Here is a 23,746-nt window from a genome sequence, read left to right as displayed (position 1 = left end):
ACAGAGAATGACAAGTGACAAAAATGCAGAATGTTTTGTTTTCAATTCAGATTATGCAGGACAAATATAGCTCCTATTTTAAAAAAAAAAATGCAGAAAGACTGTAAAAAGTTTTATTCCTGTGGCTTATTTGAATCTTTAATATGTTCCTAGGACAGAATAATGCAGAAGGTAAAACTCAGAAGTAGCACAAAAATAAAAACAGCAGTGGCTGAATATCCAACTGGGCAAATGCGCTAACATATTCTTGTTTATGGAATTTTGCAGTGCCAAAATAATACCTTGTTTTTAAAACCTGTACAGTTTTCATAGATGGCTGGAATAAAACATCAAATTCTATGAAATTCCATACAATACATTAATGTCCACATTTTTACCTAACATCATAAACTACTGTCCATAGAGATATAAAGTTACATTTAACTGGTTTCCTCTTGGATCTATTTTTTTTAAAATCTCTCTAATTAAACACATCTCTAGAGTAAGTCATTGTGTATATCATCATATAGGAAAAAATACTAGTGTGAAAGGAAGTACTTCTCCTTACTTGTAACAAAAGCAGCTAAGTAAGATGATCATAACAATGATGCAGACTGCCATAAAAATCAGCATTGCCATCCAACGAACGCTGCCATCAAAAAGTCCATCTGTTTAAAAAAATAAAACAGTTACAATACTTATTTCTTAAAAAGTTGCCAGTAATTAGATTCTAGTATAAATAAAATATTCTATTTATCAGTCACTTTCTCATAGATTATGTGTTTTGTAATTGCCAATTTTGTAAACTTCTTCCCCATGAAATATTATTTTTCATTTGGAGCTACAGCTACATTCAGCAATATCAGGGATCCTTCCAAAAGGGGCAGCACGGGTAAAGAATTGCAAAGCATCAGATTTTATTCTCTGTAGCAACACTGACAATACTGTGGGTATGCCACACATTTTTTATACATACTTATATAAAATGCCTTGCTATCTTAATATTGCCTACAATGCCGGTGGTAACTCACTCCAATGCTCCTGAAGGCTTTCACTTCCAACAGATACCAAAAGTAATATATACTCCAGCTTAAAAAAAAACCCACTCATACAAACGCAAAACCTTACTGGTAACCTCACATATTCTTCTATCAACGACTTTGTACATCTGACTGTCCCACGTCCCATGCAATGGGTAAATTACTGTTCCTTAGCACTGCTGAACTTTCTTTAAAGGATTTAATGTACTGTAGAGTAGGCAAAATTTCAGAGGAGACATGAGACTGAAGTACTTCTATCTATCTTCAGTGGTTGTTGAGGCAGAATTTGAAGTTCTTGTGGCACTTATAAACAGTGAAAGATAGTTCCAGAATCTTGCCAATATATCCAGTCTCTCCTGTGAGACTGGCTGATTCACAAAATTGACAATGGGATATAGAGACTTCCATCTCTAGATTATTTATTTAAATCTAGTCCAGGTTGATAGCTATCAAATGTTCCCACTTGATGGCTGTTGGGTGGTCTACATATCACAGTTTGGTAGTCTCAAAACAAGTCCTAGTAGTACCATGCCCATATCTCAAGAGCACCCGTCACAATCCTTCAAGGCTGTCTTATTACAGAAGTCAATATTTAACTGAAATTGAACTATATTCACATCCGTATAATTCAGTTTCCTTTCCCCTGACAGCATAGTGGCCAAAACTTCCACAGTTACTATCCATGCTATATTTGTTCTGTGAATAAACACAAGAACACAGTTTCCAGAAATGTCTATTTTAGTACCTTCACAACTCTAAATTCACTAAAATAGAAAATGTAAACAGGATCTAATGTCTAAGGCTATATGCGAGAGATCAGAAACTTAACAGATCATATGATTTTCACAGGGTTCTAAGACTCACCTGTTTTCCCAAGCTATTTCAAATGAAAGTAAGGGAGTTAAATAAAGCTGGAGACCAGGGAAAAGTAGGAATGTGATATATTTTAAAGGACTGGGACGTCCATTTACAATCATAGTCTTGTTGACTTTTTTAACATATACAAGTCTTGTTCTGTGCCTGTAGCACAGGGTAGGTGCTTTTATAAAAGTGGATACGTAAACCAAAAATAATTCCTGTTCCATTTAGTAACACACTACTTCACTAGCTAGATATTGTAGGTTCTCCCCTTTCTCCCTCAGGAGAGTGAAAATTCCAGGTGGAAAATGGGTCAGAAATGCTTACTACAGAAGGGATTAGGGCACACTCCATAGTCACTGCAGGGCCTTATGTACCACTTGAATCTCAATACCACTGCTGATCATATGGCAGAAAAGACTGGAGTTGAGAGGACTTTTGGAAGGGAAGGTTTTTTTGCCAAATTCTAAAAGTACAAAACAAAACAAAAACATAGCAGCCAGCTAAGGTACAAAGCTATCTGTGAAGTGGAAATGAGTTTGAGCCACAAATGAGGCTCTTTGTATAATATCACTATTATACAAAGTTTAGGATATTTAGTAAATATTTAGGGTTCCAGAAGTGGATGAAAGCTGAGAGAACTTGGTGGTGAACACAGTTGCAAAGGCAGACATAATCCAAAAACAAAGTGATTATGGAGTAAGAGACCTTTTGATGAATCCTGTCAATTTTGTCTTTAAAAAATTAGAAAGACCCAGGGCAGTGAGAGACTGAAAAGAGTTTGAGCAAAGGGTCTAAGATGAAAAGGAATTTCTGGCACTGAAGAAATGAACAAAGATATAATAGTTCAGTTAGGAGCAGAGCAGGAGGAAGAAAATTTACAGTAGAGACAGTTGGATGAGGTCCTGAGACTTCTTTCAGAGATAGTCAGCACTGCAAAAGTAGCAGCAAAAGTTATGGAAAAAACTAGGCTGCAGACTGATGATAGGATAAAACAGGGGTGGGCAAATTTTTGGGGTTGAGGGCCACATCTGGGTGGGGAAATTGTATGCTGGGCCAGGGCAGGGGGTTGGGGTGCAGGAGGCAGTGCGGGGTGTGTGTGGGGCGGGTGTGTGCAGGAAGGGGCTCAGGACAAGGGACTGGGGCAGAGGAGGCGTGCGGGGTGTATGAGGGGGCTCAGGGAAGGGGGTTGGGTGCAGGAAGGGTGCGGCATGCAGGAGGGGGCTCAGGGCAGGGGTTCGGGTGCAGGAGGGGTGTGGGGTGCGGCAGGGGGCTCAGGGCAGGGAGTTGGGGTGCATGAGGGGTGTGAGGTGCAGGCAAGGGACTTAAGGCAGAGAGTTGGGGGGTAGGGTGCAGGAGGGTTCGAGCTCCGGCCTGGTGCCGCTTACCTAAAGCAGCTCCGGGGTGGCAGCGGTGTGCACGAGGGCCAGGGCAGGCTCCCTGCCTGCTTGCTCTGGCCCCGCGCTGCTCCAGGAAGCGCTGCGGCCCCTGGGGGAGGGAGGGCGGAGGGCTCTGCATGCGCTGCCCTCCAAGTACCTCCCCCAAAGCTCCCATTGCCCAAGGTTTCCCATTCCCGGCCAATGGGAACTGCGGGAGGCAGTGCCTGGAGGCAAGGGCAACACACGTGGAGCCCCCTGCCCCCCTGCCCGAGGGCTGTTTCTGAGAGCGGTGCAGGGCCCATGGCGCCACAGGGGGCAATCCCACAGGCCGTATCCAAAGCCCTGAGGGGCTGTATGCGGCCCATAGTTTGCCCACCCCTGGAATAAAATGATGCACCAGGGAAGTAAAGTGTGGAACAAAAGGACAGTGACCACATAGTCAGAGTAAGGCAGGTATGAGGAGGCAGCAGATGCTCTGAAAATTCTGGAATAGGTATGAATGAAAGAAAATGGGACATGGAAAATAGATAATGCAGAAGTTGTTAAAATTAAAATGATGATTGCTGGGTAGAGGAACATCTGAAATGGAGAAGTTTGAAAGAGGAAAATGCAGTGTGAAGGTCAGGTCAAGGGGGGAGATGGAGTTGGCAAGTGTAGGATTTAGCAAAGACATTCGGACCAAAGGAAGTAATGAGGAAAGAAACAGAGGCAAGGGCAATACTCCAGTCCTACACTTTCTCCTAATATTATGTCAGTTGGTCAGGAAGGATAAACCCATTCCAGATTAGTCTGTATAAACTGATAAAACAGCAGTTTACCTGTACTACCAAGTGGCGGTAGTGTGGGCTGTAGATCCCGATTGCAGAAATCAGTTCGACAGCATTCAATTGTCCGACGTAGCTGTGCTTTTGGGGAATCCTATAAATGGAGAACAAGAGAAAATAACTCAAAAGTTCTGAAATGGCCAAAGAAGAAGGACATTACAGATGGTATAGATGTGCAGTACTGTAGAGATTACATAGTTAAGACTGAGTTCTGTTTTGCACATAAAACAGGGATTCAACCCTTGGTTATGTATGAAAAATATATCACGTATCCTCTCCCAAATTTATGGCATATACTCTGACTACAGAATTAATTTCTGATAATTAACAAGCTAAAATTGATCTTAAAATGGGTTTTAATACATTTAGCACCTATGCCAGTTTTTAATTTGTCCCAACTGGTAGTAGTAATGGAATAATAATTTGAAAGTTTGAAAAGTCTAACTGAAATCTTGTGCATGGCCTATATTTAAGAAATTAGGTTGTAATTTAGCTAAATTATTAATGATTAGTGTATCTGATTGTTGTGATTATATAAGACACAGACATGGTTAGGTCAACAGCTCAGTTAACATTTTAGTAGGGCCACTATGACATCAGAGGTGACATAACCAATTGCCATCTGCGCTCTACAGCTAATTTGCATGCTACAATTCCACTGCTTGCAATCTGTCTGTATTATGAGGGAGACTGGACACATGTAGACTTCTCACTGGTAGATTATTGGGCACAACTACCACTGATCTTTAGATATTCATATTTTTACACCCCCACCCCAAAACTATGTTAAAACATTATGGAAGATAGGTTAAGCATTCAAAAATTAGAAAATGCCAGAAATAAGGTTGCCCGTGCAACTTTAATTGGGCCATTCCCTGACTACTCCTCACCTAAGGCCTCCCATTCTCACCCCTTTCCCCCCACAATAACCCATCTCCCTTCCAAGTCGCAGTCCCAGCCTTTTTGCCAAACCAGTTAGAGTCCCCATCACTGGCTCCCAGACCCAGTCCAATTGCCCAGCCCAACTTGTTCCCAATCTCCAACTCCACATCCCCTCCAAGGTCTGACTCTTGTTTCCACTTTGTATTCAGATCAGCTAGCTTCCTCCTCCGGGAGCTTGGAGGGGAGGGGGTGCGCGGAAGCAGTCATTGACAGCATAGGGGAAAGAAAGAGTCACCCAGATCTCAGTTCAAGTGCCCAGACCTGGTATGGATAACAGAACCCCTAAGCTGAAACTGCAGGGAAGTCCTATTAAGCTCTGGAGCATGCCCATGCTCAGCCCTGCATATCACATGCACACGTGTATATATATATTGTATCCAGTAATTAGCTGCACAATATAAAATTTAATGTAAATATCACATATTTCAAAATAACAGTTGAGTGACAAAGGAATTTTCTTCAGACCCAATACAGCATTAACATGGCAGAAGTTAGCTTTTCAAAAATTATATTTAAATTATATATTACACACCACAACTCAAGAGACTAGTGAGTTTGTGTGTCCATTCCAAGACTCTTTAAAGAGTCCTTATTTTCAGAACATGGTTGCTCAGGACTTTTGGAAAAATCAGGCCCCTTTAAAGATGTCTCCCCGAGCCTGCAGTGCCCTCACTCCTTCTCCTCCCCCTGCCAAGCCTCCTGCATGCCACAAAACAGCTGATTGGGAGGTACAGGGAGGGCGAGGCGCTGATTGGCGGGGCTGCCAGTGGGCGGGAGACACGGGGGAGGGGGAGAAGAGCTCATGGGGGGGGGGGCTGCTGACATATTACTGTGGCTCTTTGGCAATGTATGCTGGTAAATTCTGGCTCCTTCTCAGGCTCAGGTTGGCCACCCCTGAAACAGAGGCTCCCAAAGATACTAGTCACCTTTGAAAATGTTGGCCCACAGACTATTTCCTTTTTCACCCCCATAGACAAAACAAAATTTTCAGCTCACTCCTCTTCTCTTCTGCCCCCTTTAATGTGTGTTTCATGTGCTTACTTTGCTGCCAATCCTAAAACAGATAGGATGTGTGTGTGCAGTCAACTGCAGGACTGGGGTCTTGATTTGTCAACAGCATAGCATCATCCACCGTAGTAAAGGGCAATAGCCAAAGTCCCTACTGTAGTGGTTGTGATCTGCATAGATTTAACTGCTCACAGCTACACTGCATAATCTCCATCATGTTCCCTTTATGGACAATTTTAAAAATAAATGAACTTTGTTTGTACCTTGCACTGAAAATCTGAACCTTCATACTTCATGCAACCTGAAGCAAGCATGGGTTCTCCATGTTCATCTTCTTCAACAATGGCAAAGCAATGCCCGTTAGTTCTGGAAAAACACATCATTTCAATTCACCAATTGCTGTGCAAAGTTAACTGGCAATCAACCTATTTATGAAAATTAGTATGTGCACCCTACAGTGTTTCTTCTCCTAATATAAACTGATCACCAGAGTGTGGGTGAGGCTAAAGGAAATGAAGTACACAGAGGAGTTGTTTTTTGTCTGAACTAAAATCAGAGGGTACCAATATGAAGACACTGGTCAAGATACATATTTTTTCAATATAAACCTCAAGTTTAGAAGCTAGTAAAAGGTTCCTAACCTTCAATAACAAAAACTGAACAATCCATTATTTTCCAAGAAGATACATGCCTTTTTTAAAAGGATCAGATTGTTCAGATTACCTACTAATCTGAACTCTTTAGCATTATGAGATATGAGGTTTACTCTTTTCTTGCAAAAATGTTAAATTACCTCTGCCAGAAATGACTTGCCCATAAAGATGGAGAGGTTACTCACTGTGTGCAGTAACTGAAGCTCTTTGAGATGTGTCCCCCACAGGGGAAGCAAGGTGTGTAGTGCAGCACCACAGGGGGGACACAGCTTGAAGAACTCCAGTTACTGCACAAGGTGAGTAACTGCTTCTCCTTCTTCAAGTAGTGTCCCTGTGGGTTCTCCATTTCAGGTGATTCCTGAGCAGTTCCCCCCTTAGAAAGTGGAAGGTTCAGAGCAAAGTTCAATACAGAAGAGCCTACATCTGCCTCTGATCTTGCCCTTGGCAGCAAGGGATAAGGATTAGAAAAAGTATGAACAGAGGACCCAGTTTCCGCTTTACAGATGTCTACAACTGGCATATCCTTAATAAAGATGCAAACAGTACTTTTGTGAATGTGCCATCATTCTCGAAGGGGGTTGTAACAAATCTTAATAAAACTGAAGATCCACTTTGATAATCTCTGTTTAGAAATTACCAAGTCCCTGTTTCTGTCCATGATAGATACAAATAGCCTAGGAGATCATCTAATTGGTTTCATCTTATCTAGGTAAATGCTAATGTCCTCTTGACATCTAGGATATGGAATATGGTTTCTTGACTAGACCAATGTGGTTTTAGGGGGGGTGAAAAAACAGGAGATGAATGGTTTGATTAATATACAATTCTGAGGACACCTTAGGTAAAAATATTTGATGGGCCAGTAGCAACACACTTTCTGTTGTGAATACTGTAAAAGGCGGGTCAGCCATTAAAGCCTCAATTCTCCAACCCTTCGGGTAGAAACTGAGGTTACTTACCTGGAAGTGGAGGTTCTTGGAGATGTGCGGTCCCTAATCTGTATTCCACACATACGATATGCATGGACATCGTGGCCCTGAGTCCAAAATTTTTTACAAGCAATGTCCATTGGCCTGTACATGCACTATAGCTCTCCTTGTGCTGTGAAACAAGGGCAGAAAAGGTGGTGCGGGCCAATGCCTATCTAATTGCTCATTCCTATCACAGTCCAAACAATCTGCAGGAGAGTGGAAGGAGAGTGGGTATTAGAATACAGATAGAGACCATACATCTCGAAGAACCTTCAGTTACAGGTAAGTAACCTCCATTTCTTCTTCGACTGATGGTCCCTATGTATATTCCACACATGGGAGATTAACAAGCACTAGTCAAACAAGGGGTGGGTGCGAGGATGCAGAAGTGATAGCTGACTGTAGTACTGCTGTCCTTGCAGCTACATCTGCAGCGAACGACTGGACCAGAGCGTAATGACTCATGAAGGTATGTAAAGAGCTCCAAGTAGCTGCCGTACATATCTCTAGGAAGGGTACGTCTCTCAGAGATGCAGCCAAAGTAGCTTGCCCTTTGGTGGAATGAACCCGTACCACCCAACAGAGGAAGAACACGAGCTAATTGGTAACAAAGGGTAATACAACGTGTAATTCATTTTGAAAGTCTCTGTGCCGATACAGCTTGATCCCTTGATCATTCTGCTAAGGAAATAAATAGTTTAGGTATCCTTCTGGTGTCCCTTGTTCTCAGATAAAAGGACAAAATCCGTCAGATGTCTAAACCACAGCTGTCTCTCTCCATCCGAGGCACGTGGTTTTGGAAAAAAATATGGGTAAATGGATTACCTGACTCATAAGGAACTCAATCTACTTTAGGGATGAACCTTGAGTGGGGCGTAACAAGATCTTTTCTTTACAGAACGTAGCATATGGCAGGTCCACCATGACTACTCCCAGCTCACTGACTCTTCTGGCTGACATTATAGCTATAAGAAAGGCCACTTTCATGGAGAGATGGACTTCTGAGCATGTGACTAGTGGCTTAGGAGGGGAGGAAGGGTTAATGAGAGAGACTAGAACAAAACTAAGCTCCCATTGAGATGCAAACTTCACCACTGGTGTAAAGGGCTGAGAATCCCCTTCAGAAATGTTAGTTGCAACAGGATGAGTGAAGATTGTGTGGTTATCCACCAGAGGATGGAAAGTTCTGATCATTGCTAATGACACTCACAGAGAATTGACCATGGGACCTGAAGACTTAAAGATAAGTAAACACTCTAAGACAGCAGGGATCCCGGTGAATTCTGGAGACAAGTTCCATTGATGAACTCATTAGGAAAAATGCTTCCATTTTGCTGAGTAACAGCTCCTTGTAGAGTCTCTTCTGGTTTGGTTAAGGATGCACTGCACCCTTTTGGAACATGAGAGCTCTATTTCTGATGCCCATTCAAATACCAGGCTCTGAGCTGCAACGGGTCCCAGATTTGTGTGCTTGAACCTTCCCCTATGCTGTGTCAGAAGGTCCGCCAATGTGGGAACATTAATTGATGGTTGAACTGAGTGTGTCAGCAGATCATAAACCAGAACTCTCTCAACCAGTTAGGCACAATAAGGATGACTCAAGCTCGGTCTTGATGTATCTTCCACAGAACTTTTAGTATCAATGTAATGGGAAGGACGACATACCCCAGGCGATCCTTCCATGATGCCAGCAGGGCATCTCCCATCAAGCTCTTGCCCAGGACTGTTCTGGAGCTTTCTGTTCACCCCTGAGGCAAAAAGGTCCCAGGCCAGCATTTCCCATTGGATAAACATGGCTAAGAGATCCTGATAATTTGAGATCCTCAACTGGAGGGAGGTGGAAGAGAAGACCTTTTCTCCTAGAAGGTCAAGCTGCTTGTGTCCCTTAACAGAGGGAGTAGCCTTTGGGTGCTGTGGCTTGGACTTCTCTGCAGCCACCTGCATCAGCAAAGAATTAGGCAGTGAGTGAGAGAACAAAAATACTACCCCCCTTCTCAGCCATCTTAGAAGTGAGAGCACAAGCAGCAGCAGTGCGCTGGGTTCATGAAGGCCTCATTGATGAGGAGGGCAACTCAACTGGGACTGGAAGGCTGAAGAACGTACAGTAAACTGTAGACTTCCTCAAGCTGAATCTGTAATTCTGCAGTGACACTGTGCATGACCTCTTAATATTGCTTAAAGAGGTGTGGAAGAGATAGAGAAGATAGACTAACCACCTCATCCAGCGAAGACAACAAGGTTACTTCCGGAACAGTTGGGACTGGTGGATCCAGCTCACCTTTCCTCTCTGAATATTCTGACAGGGCCGGTTATGTGTGTCCAAGTGATGGCAAATAGGATTCCTGCATCGATCCTGAGTGTCGTTTAAGGTAGGTCTTCCGGTCCCCAATATTGCCTGTTGGACAGATGAACTGGTAGAGGAGGGACCCCATGGCATAGGACACCACCTATCTCTTGGCAAATGGTGTTTGGTTGGAAGATGGAACCCTGATCTTCTGGATTCCTATCCAAGATATTTCTGTCCAATGCTGCAGAGACTCCTGCGGAGCCTCTGCCTCAGCCAAGAAAAAAAGCCAGATCCTGTACCTCTGGAGGAACCGACAGTAACAATGGTTGCATCTCAAGGCAAGCAGGTGGGATGGTCATGTCCTTCCACCAACTGCCTAGCCCATGCTTGCTTGGTATGTAACCCGTTCAAAGCCATCCCTTTGACCTTGGAAATGTGATCTGGCATGTTGCACTACAAAGATTCAAGCTGATATCCACCCCAGCAATTGAACACAATCTCTTACTGTTATTTGGGGACTGCCCTGAATCTTTGAGATGAAATTCACTAGTATGGGAAATCTGTCATAAGGGACATATGCTCTGCCTGTCACTGCACATAGAGGAGCTCTTATGAAGTCTAGACTCTGTAGTGGAGTCAAAGCAGACTTTTTGAGGTTGATTTGAAGGTCCCGGCTTTGAAACGGAACACATTATCTTTAATGATGCCTACACTTCCTGACATGATGTGCCCTGATCAACCACTCATCAAGGTATGGGAAAAGGATTATAACCAAACAATGTAGCAACTACCGCCAGAATCTTTGAGAATATCCTTAGGGCTGGAGATGGGCCAAAAGAGAGCATCCTGTATTGGTCAAGAAACCTCTTGTGTGAAGGGTGAAGAGTGACATGAAAATATGCATCTTGTAAGTCAAGCGTTGCAAACCAGTCTCCTAACTCTAACGAGAGAATTACTGCTGCAGGGGTCACCATCCTGAATTTCTGCTATTTTACGTATCTGTTTAGAAACCCAAAGTCTGAAACCTCCAGCCTCCATTCTTTTTGGGAATCAGGGAGTACTTTGAACAGAATCCCCTTTCCCTATGCTAAATCTATTGCTCCTAAATGGAGAAGTGAGGCCATCTCTTGCACCAGCTATTGATTGTGAGAGGGGTCCCTGACGAGGGACAGGGAGGGGGAAAGGGTAGGAGAGATAGATTTGAAATGGATAGTGTAACCAGATGTTATGGTTTCCAAAACCCATTTGTCAGATGTTATATTCTCCCCTGCAGCCTGAAAACGGGAGAGGTGGCATCTAAAGGGAGAGAGAATGGTAAAATATTGTAGCTGTAAAACCTTGTTGACTGGATGGTTGCTACTCTTGACCAAGCCAGAAAAACTATCGCTTGGAGGATGTGGATGACTGATTAAATGTAGCTGAAGGAGGATTTTTTTTTTTTTTTTTTTAAGTATCTTGGTCTCTTAGACCAGGGTTCAGACGGTCCATGATACACTGAATATGGGATTGGGTAGGTGCTTCATGCCATCTGAGATCTACTAATTCCCCTCTTATTTATAGGGGTATAAATCCCTAGGGATTGCAGTGTGGCTCTTGAGTTCAAGCGTGGAGAGATCTATCAGTCAAGTCTGCAGAGAGCTTGCAACCATCAAAGTAGAGGTCTTCTACGGTTCTCTGAACCTCTCTTGGGAAGCCCGACAGCTCCAGCGAAGAAGCTGTTCTAATGACCATAGCAGTGCATAGAGACTATGCTGCAGTATCCGAAGTGTCCAAGGAGGCCCGGAGCAATGTCTTTGCCAGGAGTTAACCATCTTGTGCAATGGCCTTAAACTGGTCAAGATATTCCTCTGATTGGTGGTCAATTAAGGAATTAAATTTGTTGCAATTTACATAGTCGTATTGGGCCATGAGTGCATGATGGTTTACTATTCTGAACTGAAGTGTGGCTGAAGCATAGGATTTGAGACCAAAAATCGAAGCGCCTGTGGTCCTTGCTGTACACGGTGGACTTTGAATTACGTTATCTGCCTCACCCATTTATTTACCTACAAAGACCCAAATTCAGGGTTATCTGTCCATGTAGAAGCTGATAAAAATCACTAACATAACGCATAAATGGGAGCTCTATGCATAGCACTGCTATATGACTGGCTTTTAAGCAGTACAGGGAATATAACTTCCTCAACACAGGTCTCAACAGGCAGAAAAAAAATCTGTTAACTTTTTAAAAGCACTTGCAATTTAAGTATATCTACTGAATTAATAGCTTTGGATCTCAATAGTTTATGCTTTAACAAAAAGACAATTCACATTTAAATTTTACAGATTTGCTTGTGCACAATGGGGATAGAAGGTAGAATCTGTATATTTTTGAGTATTTTACCATAAACATACTGCTCAAATAGAATGCATAAGTGCTGTTATATACTATTGCTACTACTGGAGAATTTGATAATAGTTTCATATGTGCTGGTTATAGACCAGTGAAAGAAAAATGCTGTAAGAATTATATTAAAAACCAACACCAGAGGGCGATAAAAAGCAACAAAATTTCTGATAGTATAAAGGAATTTAAAACCAAAATCATAATCCTTGCCTCTAGTTTAGTGTCTTCTAAATTTAAAAGTTATAAAACTGAAAGTTGTGTATCATTTGTTCTAAAGATATGCAATTCCCTCAAAGATCTAGATAAATTGTTTCAGATACAAGAGGCTGTAGCTATACGGACATGTCCCCTACTATTTATATCTTAATACATTTAATAACACAGTGATGACTAATAATACTTTGCAGCTTCTGTGCAAGGCCCTCAAGGAATTTTACAAACAATGATTTTAACACCACAATTCCTATACAATACAGATGAGGATTATTCTTTCAATTTTAGAAATAAGGAGAGTGAGTCTTAGAGAAGCTAGATGACTTGCCCAATGGGACAAAGAAAGGCTGTGGAAGAGTAAAAAATATTACCTAGATTCTCTTGACCACAATATTCCTGGCTGGATTTTTAGTATATGGTGACTTCCTAAAATATGGGAAGCCTGTGACACATTTATAAAAATGGGTATTAAGGAGAAGAAACACAGATGGCGTAAGGAAGAGTGAAATAAAGGAGAAGAAAAGATGGGAAACTGCAAAACAATTTTTAAATTATTACTTAAAACAACCACAAAAACCTAAGTAAGTTCAACCACAAAAACCTAAGTAAGTTCAAGTCCCATCTTGGGACTCTGGTGACATGAACAACTATTTAAGCTTTGCTCTTGTGGCCTATCACCACCAGACTTCTTCAGTGCATTTAGAGATATATATTAATAGCTGGGGGGAGCACTGGGCTGATTCTCTAGGTGATAATGCCACTGTGTGTATAAGCAGAGCAAAGTGACCTTAAGCTGGCTGGAAATAGCTAGTGGAGAATTCTTCGTCTACACAGGAGCTCTACACTAGCAGAAAGCTGGAGAAGGCAGCACTGTCACTTTGTGCCAGACTCCCCACTCAGCATTAGTGGATGGAAGGAACATGGTTTGGTGGTAGGACATGGGTAAGATCAAGAGGGGAGCAACATCCCTGTTACAGCCACTTCCTTCACTGTCATGCCAGTAGTGCAAATTAGGGCTGTTGCTGTTCAGCCTAACTTGCATAAAGGCCAAGTGAACCTGAAAAAAGGAACTACGGCCTGAGATCTGCCAACATCATTTTATTTGACAAGAATCACAGCCATTATTACCAAACATTAACATTAAATATTTATACTTTATATTCTGTTTACTAAAACATTTTCTTCAATTCACCAGATGTGTAATTAATGCAAAAAACTATCTTAATGGAACTTAAACCTATTGAAGTTAAAAGACTATCTCTGTTCTTCCTCACAAACTCTTCTAGACCTTTGATTCAGTGGCTCTCTTTGGGATTTTCTCTTTCCAATCTACCCTTATTAGTGCTATTGATGCATATGTAATATGAAAAAACATGAATTGAGTGATTACATAACAAGGGGTAATATGACATTTTGAGCACTAGTTGTATCAATATACAAGAAAATGTACATGAAACATTACAGAGAGATTTACATTTTGACTATGTATTACCTATTGTAGCTTCAATTGGATAAGTTTTTTATAATTTTGCCCTAAAGACCGTGTTGTTGGCATAAAAGGACTGGTTGTTACCACTCCCAAAATGGTTCCATTTCTGTGGTGGGAGAAATGACACATGCACATACTATCCTGAGAGCAGTTTTGTATCCTTTTAGGGAAAAGATTCTATAGAAACAAGTAAATCTAATCAAATAGCTTGACAAAGCCCTAACAATAGCATTAGAGAGAGAACCCAACTTTCCCAAACTTCTATATCTTGTGCACACTACTTACATGCATGTATTATTAATAGCATCATCGGGACAATGTCCTGAACAGTAGCACTGTAGAAAAGGTAAGGTGTCCTCTGGAGCCAATGTTACTCCATTTGCCTGTTTCTTCTGGTCAGGATTTGTCTTCATTCCTGTGCCATGGGGCATGCTGTCTAGATTTTGCCCTGTGTAAAAACATAAAGAGATTTTTTCCATATATGCTCTTCTAAACAGATCGAGCTGACCTCCCACCATCGTGGAGCATCAGGAGTGGAGCTAGCAGCTACCTCAGCAGGCATACCTCTTGTACTTCACTGGTCGACAGACTCTCTCTGCTTCCCTTCCACTTCCCGCCCACACCTATGCTACCCACATTAACGTCCCCATTAGGAAATATCCCTATTCATACAAAGGGGCCAATGTGATCCTTAAATGTATAAGCAAGGGATTCTTGAGTAGGAGTAAAGAGGATCTATTACCCCTTTATATAGTAGTGGTGTGACTGCTACTGGAATACTGTGCTCAGTTCTGGTGCCCACAAATCAAGAAGGACATTGATAAAATTGGAGAGGCTTCAGAGAAGAGCCAAGAAAATGATTAAAGGATTGAAAAATATTCTTTAGAGCAAAGAACTCAAGTAGCTCAATCTATTTAGTTTAACAAAGAGAAGGCTAAAGGGTAATTGGATCACAGTCTATATCTATCTATCTGGGGAACAAATTTGATAACAGGCTCTTCAATCTAGCAGACAAAAACACAACAAGGTTCAAAGTGTAATTAACCAAATGGTTGTGGAGGATTCTCCATCACTGACAATTTTTAAATCAAAATTAGATGTTTTTATCAAAGTAATGCTGTTGTTCAAACAGGAATTAAATTCTGGACAGTTCTACAGTCTGTGTTATGCAGGAGATAAGACTAGATGATCACAGTGGTTCTGTCTGGCTTTATAATCTATGAATCTCTCACCCTCTACTAATGTCCATGGCTCACGTGTCCTCAGAGGGTGAACTGAGGTTTGCAAACATCACGTCCTGATCCAGTGAACCTAGCATTTTTGCTGTGGGAGTTTGCAACAGTTTTGGTTGGAAGCTTAAGATGCTGGAAAGGAAGTCCAGCATATATGACTGTGACTGAATGCACCCCTGTATTCACACCCTACACAACACTACAATAATCTTTGAACAGCATGTGCTTTGCCAGGTATCATTTGAAAGCTAATAACTTGCTGGTCAAAAATATCATGGTGAAATGAAGGTAACAACATTATATGTAAATCATGACTGAAGTGTGTTTACCAGACAAGAATGGGGAGTAGGTAAACCTGTTTCTCAAAGGACAAGCTGATGCCCCTGCTCAGGTATCATCAAAGCTGATGGGCAATCACCTGTCAAAGGAGTGATTATGCAAAGAAGCGGGGAAGGAACAGATTGAGCTGCATTTAAGCAAACAGCAGCATGGAACCTCCCACCACCAGACTCCTTGTCTCTGACCTCCCAGTGGGAATGAACTTTATCTAGGGGTAACCCTCAGGAAAATACATTTCAAAGATGGACTGAACTATAAAAGTGAGGGACAAAAACACTCCAAGGTATCTCTTCCTATCTATCTCTCTCTTTCACCTAAGATGACAAAAGCCACAGCCTTTGGAGGCAGATCCTGGCCTGAGAATTTGGTCAGCAATGTTACTGGGAACATGTTAAAGGACTTCATCTTGAACCAATTCTAGTTTAAGTTTTAGTACTAGGAAACATTTTATCTTTTTTTCTCTTGTAACCATTTCTGATTTTAATACCTTTTGGAAGTGTGTTGGGGTCACCCTGCAAGTGGCAACCAGGGTTGGTGGAAACCAGAATGTGAATGGAGTGTGCTGGCACACTGCACTATACACAGACATTCAGGGTGTGACCCACATGCTGCCTGGCTGTTTGTGAGGGGTCCAGGTTAGGAGTTACAGCAGCAAAGCAAGGTTGCAAGGCAAGGGTGACACACCCCCTCACTGGTCTGGATTGCACCCTGGAATGTCATAATGGCATCTTTAGAAAAATCCAGTTACAACTCAGTGGACAGAAATATGTCCTCTCAAAAAGCAGTAGCAGCAAAGAATCCTGTGGCACCTTATAGACTAACAGACGTTTTGCAGCATGAGCTTTCGTGGGTGAATACCCACTTCTTCGGATGCAAGAATGGCTTTCACTATACTGTACACATTTATTTTGTCTTCAAATGTAAGTCTTGAACAGAAAAGTCAGTTAAAATGGCCTATTTCACAGATTGATATGATTCCCTGTCAAATCCACCAAGAACTAACTTCATAGTAATAAGGACATCGTTCTAACATTATATTTTATCCTCTTAAAATTATATGCTAGATTAGTCCTTATACTTTACAGAGCCACATGTGAGATGAAATACTTGTGAAACTTGATCTCATTTTTCTCATCACACAGACTTGCAGACTTCACCACCAGATTAGTATAGCATACTGAGTGTATTTTCCAGCTGCAACTATTTCCTTTCAAATAATTAAAGAAAGTGTGTCTAGTTCAGACGTTAATAATAAAAAACAAACCCCGAAGACAATGGCAAAAAGTTCCCATGTCTTACACTATAATATTAATATTCGACTAGTCTCACCAATGTTCTTATGTTAGAAATATTTCAAATAAAAATATGACTAAGAAAGGTGCTTGTAAATATAAATGATCGTTATGCTCAAGGCTCAGTGTGCTATGCAGCATGTTAGAATTAAGTATGCACCAGGTACTATGATTTATGTGGCAAGTATCCTGAATTTATTCAGCACTGACACCTCCAATCTCTTTCCCTTCTATTTAACTCTGCTGTAGTACCTTTCTTAACAAGTCTGAAATGTCATTTCAGTACCAGATTACTGCTGATATAATGAATGTGGAAACAAAGTACTTAAGAGACACTACATAACTCTGATCAATTTAGAGAACAGATTAGGTAGCTCCTCCTTTTAGTCTTCACTGAAAGAGGAAATCTCAGCAGAGGTACAAATCTTAGTTTCGTTTCCAGCTTTGTAGAACTAAGACATTTTACAGAACTGAAAAAAGTTTGCTACTGAATGTTAAGTGATACCTAATTTTTTCAGTCCACCACCCTATGATCTGCTAGGCCTGGAAACACTTAGGGCAGTGGGTCACCAACTGGTAGATCATGATCAACCAGTCGATCACCGAGCCTCTGGCAGTGTACTGCAGTCTCCCTCCACTAAAAGTCCGGCGAGGTTGAGGCAGGCTCCCTGCCTGCCCTGACCCCGCGCTGCTCCCGGAAGCGGCCAACATGTCCCCACATTGAGGGCGAGGGAGGAGGAGGTCTCTACGCACTGTTCCTGCCTGTAGGCACTGCCCCCGCATCTCACATTGGCAGGGAACGGGGAACTGTGGCCAATGGGAGCTGCGTTGGCAGTGCCTGCAGGGAGGGGCAGCACGTGGAGCCATGCCCGCCTCCCCCCAGGGGCCACAAGGACATGCCGGCAGCTTCCAGGAGCAGCACTGGGCAGGGGCAGGCAGGGAGCCTGCCTTACCCTGCTGTGCCACCGCCTGAGGTAAGCGCCACCAAGCAGGAGCCTGCAGCCCTCCTGCACCCCAACCCCCTGCCCTAGTCCTGAGCCTCCTGGAGCCATCACCCTGTATCCCCTCCTGCACCCCAAACCCTCTCCTACATGCCAACCCCCTATCCAAGCCCTGAGCCCGCTCCCAGAGCCAGTACCCTGTACTCCCTCCTGCACCCCGAGCCCCCTCCTGCACCCCAACCCCCTGCCCCATCGCTGAGCCCCTTTCTGCACCCAAACTCCTTCCCAGAGCTTGCACCCCAACCCCCTGCCCCAGGCTCAGCCTGGATCCCCCTCCCACACTCTGAACCCCTCGGCCCCAGCCCAGAGCCTGCACCCCCAACCCTCTGCCCCGTGAAAGTGAATGACGGTGGGGGAGAGCAAGCAACAGAGGGAGGGGGGATAGAATGCGTGGGGAAGGGCCTCGGGGAAGGGTAGATCCTGGGTTGCACTTAAATTCAAAAAGTGATCTTGTGCTTAAAAAGGGTGGAGACCACAGACTTAGGGTATGTCTTCACTGCAGAGTTAGGTTGGGTGATCGCACCCAGGTTATCTTAGCTCAAGTGTGAGCATCCCCATTGCAAAGCTATAACTGTGTTACTCAGCTGTCTGTCTGTCATGGTTCCTTGTGTGCAGATGCTCTGATTCTTTCCCAGTCAGCTGTGGGAGAACAACTCTGTTTTTCAGTAGGAAACTGGCGGAAGACACTAGAAGATTATCAGAAGTCAAGTGAGTTAACCTGAGTACTCACTGCAAAGTGGGCAGGTTCCAGGCAGAGTTAAAGTGGAGCCTAGGCTATATCCCAGCTGGGTAAGCTAACCTGGACTTATAGTGCTCCCAAACACAAGTAAAAGGCTTGTGTATGGACAGCAGGTTAAAACCAGGAAAAGAGCATGGTTAACTCTGCAATGAAGACAGACCCTTATGTGCATTAACATAAACACTTTCATGACCAACCCATTCCAACAGCTGGTTCTGGATCATTGATCAAATAAAAATACCATTCCCTAAATAAATGAACGTCACTGCCATCTACCTACTTTTGAGAGGCATTCAGAAATGGTTTGCTACTCTTAGATCTCATGTAAAAAAACTACCATAATAAATGGTACCTTTGTTGGCAGCTCAGCAGAGACACCGAAGACTGACAGGGAACCAAGACAATTTGAAATTATACATGCACAGAGTACAAGATTAAAAACATCAAATTCCGAATTTATTAAGACACATGCAAAAAGTATCCATGATTCTTTCTTGTATCCTCTGATTATTTATCCCTTTTCTTCACACGATGGTACCTACATGACAGTATTCCAGAACAAAGGTTGCAGCCTTCTTTATGTCCATTCCCTGTACATCGACCATCGTTTTTACCTTTCACTGCCCGCCTTGACAGAGACTGGAGAGCAAGTTTCCTTCAAGAGCGCCAGTCAGGAAATTCCCCAGAATAGAATAGCTAAATCCCACTTCATATTAGATAAAATCAAAAGCAGTTTTGTAAATGTAGAGAACTAAAAGTAAAACAGTTTCTTATATAATAAATACCTTCTGGAAGTTGCAGAAATCTGAGCTTCTAGAATAAAAACTGAAGGTGTGATTTTAAACAATCTTAGTTAAACTGGTGCAAGAGGCAATGTGGACATTCACTTTACTTTAAAGTAGGCATAATTCAGTTTAATTTAAGAAAATTATGAACCAGGTCCATATAAACCGAAATAAGTCACATTTAAAAAAGCAAAATAAAAGTGTCCACACAGACTTTCCCTGCTGGTTTAACTTAAAACTGATGCTACTTTCTCATACATGCAATGTCTTACAACAGGAACACTTACCTCAGCTTGTAATCTTTACTTCTCTTCTCCTGGTCCAAACAACAGCAAGCAATATTTTCACTGGAATACTACCCTTCCCTTTTTACTGTCATTTTTACTGGATCTGCTGATGGAATGTAGAGGCCTGCAGCCAACTACAAAGGCAGACATCCACTGTGGAGGAAATGACTAGCTCCCCACATCACTCATTCAAAGGTTGCTCACATATAACATTAAGTCAGGTCCACATCCTCAAACTAAGTTTTATAGCCCCTAGCATCTGTCCCAAGAAAGGGACTCAACCATGCAAAAATCCTTTTTCCAAAGTTCAACCAACTCTTTGTCCAAAAAACCCTGGTAGTTCATGACATGAAAGATGCAGATGCAGTCTGCTAAATCCACTAACTAAATGAATCGTAGAAACAAAGAAGTGTAGGACTGGAAGGGACCTCATGAAGTCATCAAGTCCAGTCACCCGCACTCAAGGCAGAACTAGATAATTCTTTACAGGTGTTTGTCTAACCTGTTCTTAAAAACCCCCAATCATGGAGATTCTACAACCTCCCCAGGCAATTTGTTCCAATGCTTAAGTACTTGACTAGGAAGCTTTTCCTAATGTCCAACCAAAACCTTCCTTGCTGCAATTTAAGCCCACTGTTTCTTGTCCTATCCTCAGAGGTTAACAAGAACAATTTTTCTTGCTCCTCCTTGTAACAATCTTTTATGTACTTGAAAACTGTTATGTTCCCCTCTTCCTCCCGTCTTCTCTTCTCCAAACTAAACAAACCCAATTTTTCCAATCTTTCCTCATAGGTCATGTTTTCTAGACCTTTCATCATTTTTGTTGCTCTCCTCTAGACTTCTCCAATTTGTCCACAGTACTCCGGCTGAGGCCTTATCAGCATGGAGTAGAGGAGAAGAATTACTTCTCACGTCTTGATTACAACAATCCTGCTAATACATCCCAGAATGATGTTCACTTTTGCTTGCAACAGTGTTATACTGTTGACTCATACTTAAAATTGTGATCCACTAAAACCCCCAGATACCTTTCTGCAATATTTCTTCCTAGGCAGTCATTTCCCATTTTATGTGTGTGCAAATGATTGTTCCTTCCTAAGTGGAGTGCTTTGCATTTGTTCGTATTAACCTGACTCCTATTTACTTCAGACCATTTCTCCAGTTTGTACATATCATTTTGAATTTTAATCCTATCCTCCAATGCACTTGCAACCACTTCCAGCTTGGTATTGTCAGCAAACTTTATCAGAGTACTCTTTATGACATTATCTAAATCATTGATGAAGTTCTTGAACAGAACCAGACCCAAGACCAATACCTGTGGGACCCCAGTCGATCTGCCCTTCCAGCTTGATTGTGAACCCACTCATAACTACTCTCTGGGAGTATGCACCCCACCTTACAGTAGCTCCATCTAAGTTGTATTTCCCTACTTTGTTTATGAGGTCATATGAGATAGCATCAAAAGCATTACTACTGTCAAGATATATCACATCTACCACTTCCCCCCATTCACAGGGCTCGTTACTCTGCCAAAGAAAGCTATTAAGTTGGTTTGACACAATTTGTTCTTGACAAATCCATGCTAACTCTTACTTATCGCCTTATCTTCCAGGTGTTTACAAACTGATAGCTTGATTATTTGCTCCATTATCTTTCCGGGTACTGAAGTTAAGCTGACTGGTTTCTAAGGCCTGATCTACACTGGGGGTCTGGGGGTGGGGGTGGAGGAGGATACCAATCTAAGATACGCAACTTCAGCTACGAGAATAGCGTAGCTGAAGTCAACGTATCTTAGATCGACTTAGATTGACTTATTTTGCATTCCTGGGGCACAGGATCGACAGCCACCGCTCTCCCGTCAACTCCGTTTCCGCCTCTCGCCCTGGTGGAGTTCCGGAGTTGATGGGGAGCACGTTCGGGGAGCGTCTAGATGAGATGCAATACATCGATCCCCGATAGATCGATCACTACCTGCCGATCTGGTAGGTAGCATAGACATACCCTAATTTCCCAGGTTGTCCTTATTCCCCTTCTTACAGATTGGCACTATATTTGCCCTGCTTCAGTCCTCTGGAAGCTCTCCCATCTTCCATGACTTCTCGAACATAATCATTAATGGCTCAAATATCTCCTCAGTCATCTCTTTGAGTATTCTAGGATGTATTCAATCAGGCCCTGGAGACTTGAAAACATCTATCTTATCTAAGTAATTTTTAACTTATTCTTTCCCTATTTGAGCCTCAGATCCTACTTCATTTTCACTGGTGTTCACTATGGCAGACATCCAATCACTACTAAACTATTTGGTAAGACCTGAAATAAAGTCATTTAGCACTCCTGCCATTTCCACATTTCTGTTATTGGGCCCCCGCCATTCAGTAACGGGCCTACCCTGTTCTTGGTTTTCCTTATGCTTCTAATGTATTTGTAGAATGTTTTCTTGTTGCCGTTTGTCTCTCTAGCTAGTTTAATCTTGTTTTGTGCCTTGGCCTTTCTAATTTTGTCCCTACATGCTTGTGGTTGTTTAGGTCAAATTACAAAGGATGAATATAGTTTCCACTTTTTGTAGGACTCTTTTTTAAGTTTCAGATCATTGAAGATCTACTGGTTAAGCCAGCGTGGTCTCTTGCCATACTTCCTACCTTCCCTACGCACTGGAATAGTTTGCTCTTGTGCATTTAATGATGTCTCTTTGAAAAACTGCCAGCTCTCTTGAACCTTTTTGTTATCTTAGACTTGCTCCCCATGAGATCTTACCTACCAACTCCCTGAGTTTGCTAAAGTCTGCCTTCTTGAAATCCATTACCTTTATTGTGCAGTTTTCCATCCTACCATTCCTTACAATCATAAAATCTATCGTTTCATAATCACTTTCACCCAAGCTGCCTTCTACTTTCAAATTCTCAACCAGTTCCTCCCTATTTGTCAAAATCAAATTAGAAGAGCCTCTCCCCAGTTGCTTTCCCCACCTTCTGAAATAAAAAAATATGTACCAATGCATTCCAAGAACTTGTTGGATAATCTGTGTCCTGCTGTATTATTTTCCCAACAGATGTCTGGGTAGTTGAAGTCCCCATCACCACCAAGTCCTGTTGTCATACACTGTATCATATGATAAATTTTGTACAAGTTATGCGCTGTGAGGTATCATTTGAAAACCTGGGTGGATAAAATCCGATTAAAAAAAATCATTGATTTTTTAAATTTAAATTGGATTTTTTTTTTTATAAAATGCTTTTTGTGGAAAAACTTATCTAACAATAGTTTTAATTAAGATACATTATAGCTCAAAGATATCTCATCATGGAATAGGTATTATAAATTCTAATTCTATAGTATGAGACAATATATTCATGTAATGTTTAAGAAAAGTTTTGTAAATGAGTTCCAGTAGTTCATGGATTAGGGACCCAATCTTATGGGGTTCCAGGGGCTTCTGTACAGATTATTTAGGTTAATCTTTCTATCTACCCGATGGGACTCAGTGTTCAGTCTAGAAGAGGTCATCAGAGATGCTTAGTTTTGTAGTTCTCAACCTGTGGACTTGTGTCTCAAGAGATAACATGCTTGTTAACAGCTAAACTGTTTTTAAATAAACAAATACTATATAGAGGTGAGAAATAACAGACCTCAATCCTATTGTCCCTCTGCAAATTTGTGTACACAGAGTCAATGTCTTACCTCTCTCTAAAAGTGCAAAGTTTCAGAAAGTTCAATGAATAGAGGATTGTTGGGGGCGGAATAGATCTAAAATATTTCATTTAACTATTTTAGTTAAAAACAATTTTAACAAAACCAAACCTGATTTTAAAAAACTTGAATGTTTAACTAAATTCAAAAATTCATATGCTTGTTTTGTTAAAATATTATATGTTTGCTGTTGAAGAAAAAAATTCAGAATACATAATGTTGTTGTTTAAGTTGCACAAAACAATTTAAATGTCTGTCAGGTGATGTTCTCCTCCTAATACAGCATGGCAAGAAAATCCTCCAAATGTTAACGATTAACCTGTTGAATTGGAGATAGTTTACCTCCCTA

At 41.8% G+C, this 23,746-nt stretch overlaps 1 protein-coding gene across 4 annotated transcripts in view; it reads right to left on the bottom strand.

Annotated features, from left to right (window-relative positions):
* The window catches only part of BMPR1A (bone morphogenetic protein receptor type 1A), a 192,147-nt gene that overhangs the window by 58,530 nt on the left and 109,871 nt on the right, over positions 1-23,746 (bottom strand). For all 4 annotated transcript variants that reach the window (XM_039547800.1, XM_039547801.1, XM_039547799.1 and 1 more), the window contains 4 exons: positions 14,315-14,477; positions 6,294-6,396; positions 4,075-4,174; positions 548-647 (listed from right to left, as the gene is read on the bottom strand). In XM_039547800.1, coding sequence (XP_039403734.1) covers positions 548-647; positions 4,075-4,174; positions 6,294-6,396; positions 14,315-14,477 — 466 coding nt within the window. The remainder of the gene's footprint in view (positions 1-547; positions 648-4,074; positions 4,175-6,293; positions 6,397-14,314; positions 14,478-23,746) is intronic.

The sequence above is a fragment of the Mauremys reevesii genome, linkage group 7 (assembly GCF_016161935.1).
Source record: "Mauremys reevesii isolate NIE-2019 linkage group 7, ASM1616193v1, whole genome shotgun sequence".
NCBI lineage: Eukaryota > Metazoa > Chordata > Testudines > Geoemydidae > Mauremys > Mauremys reevesii.
The sequence above is the reverse complement of the archived record's forward strand: the minus strand, read 5'-3'. Positions and strand labels throughout refer to the sequence as shown.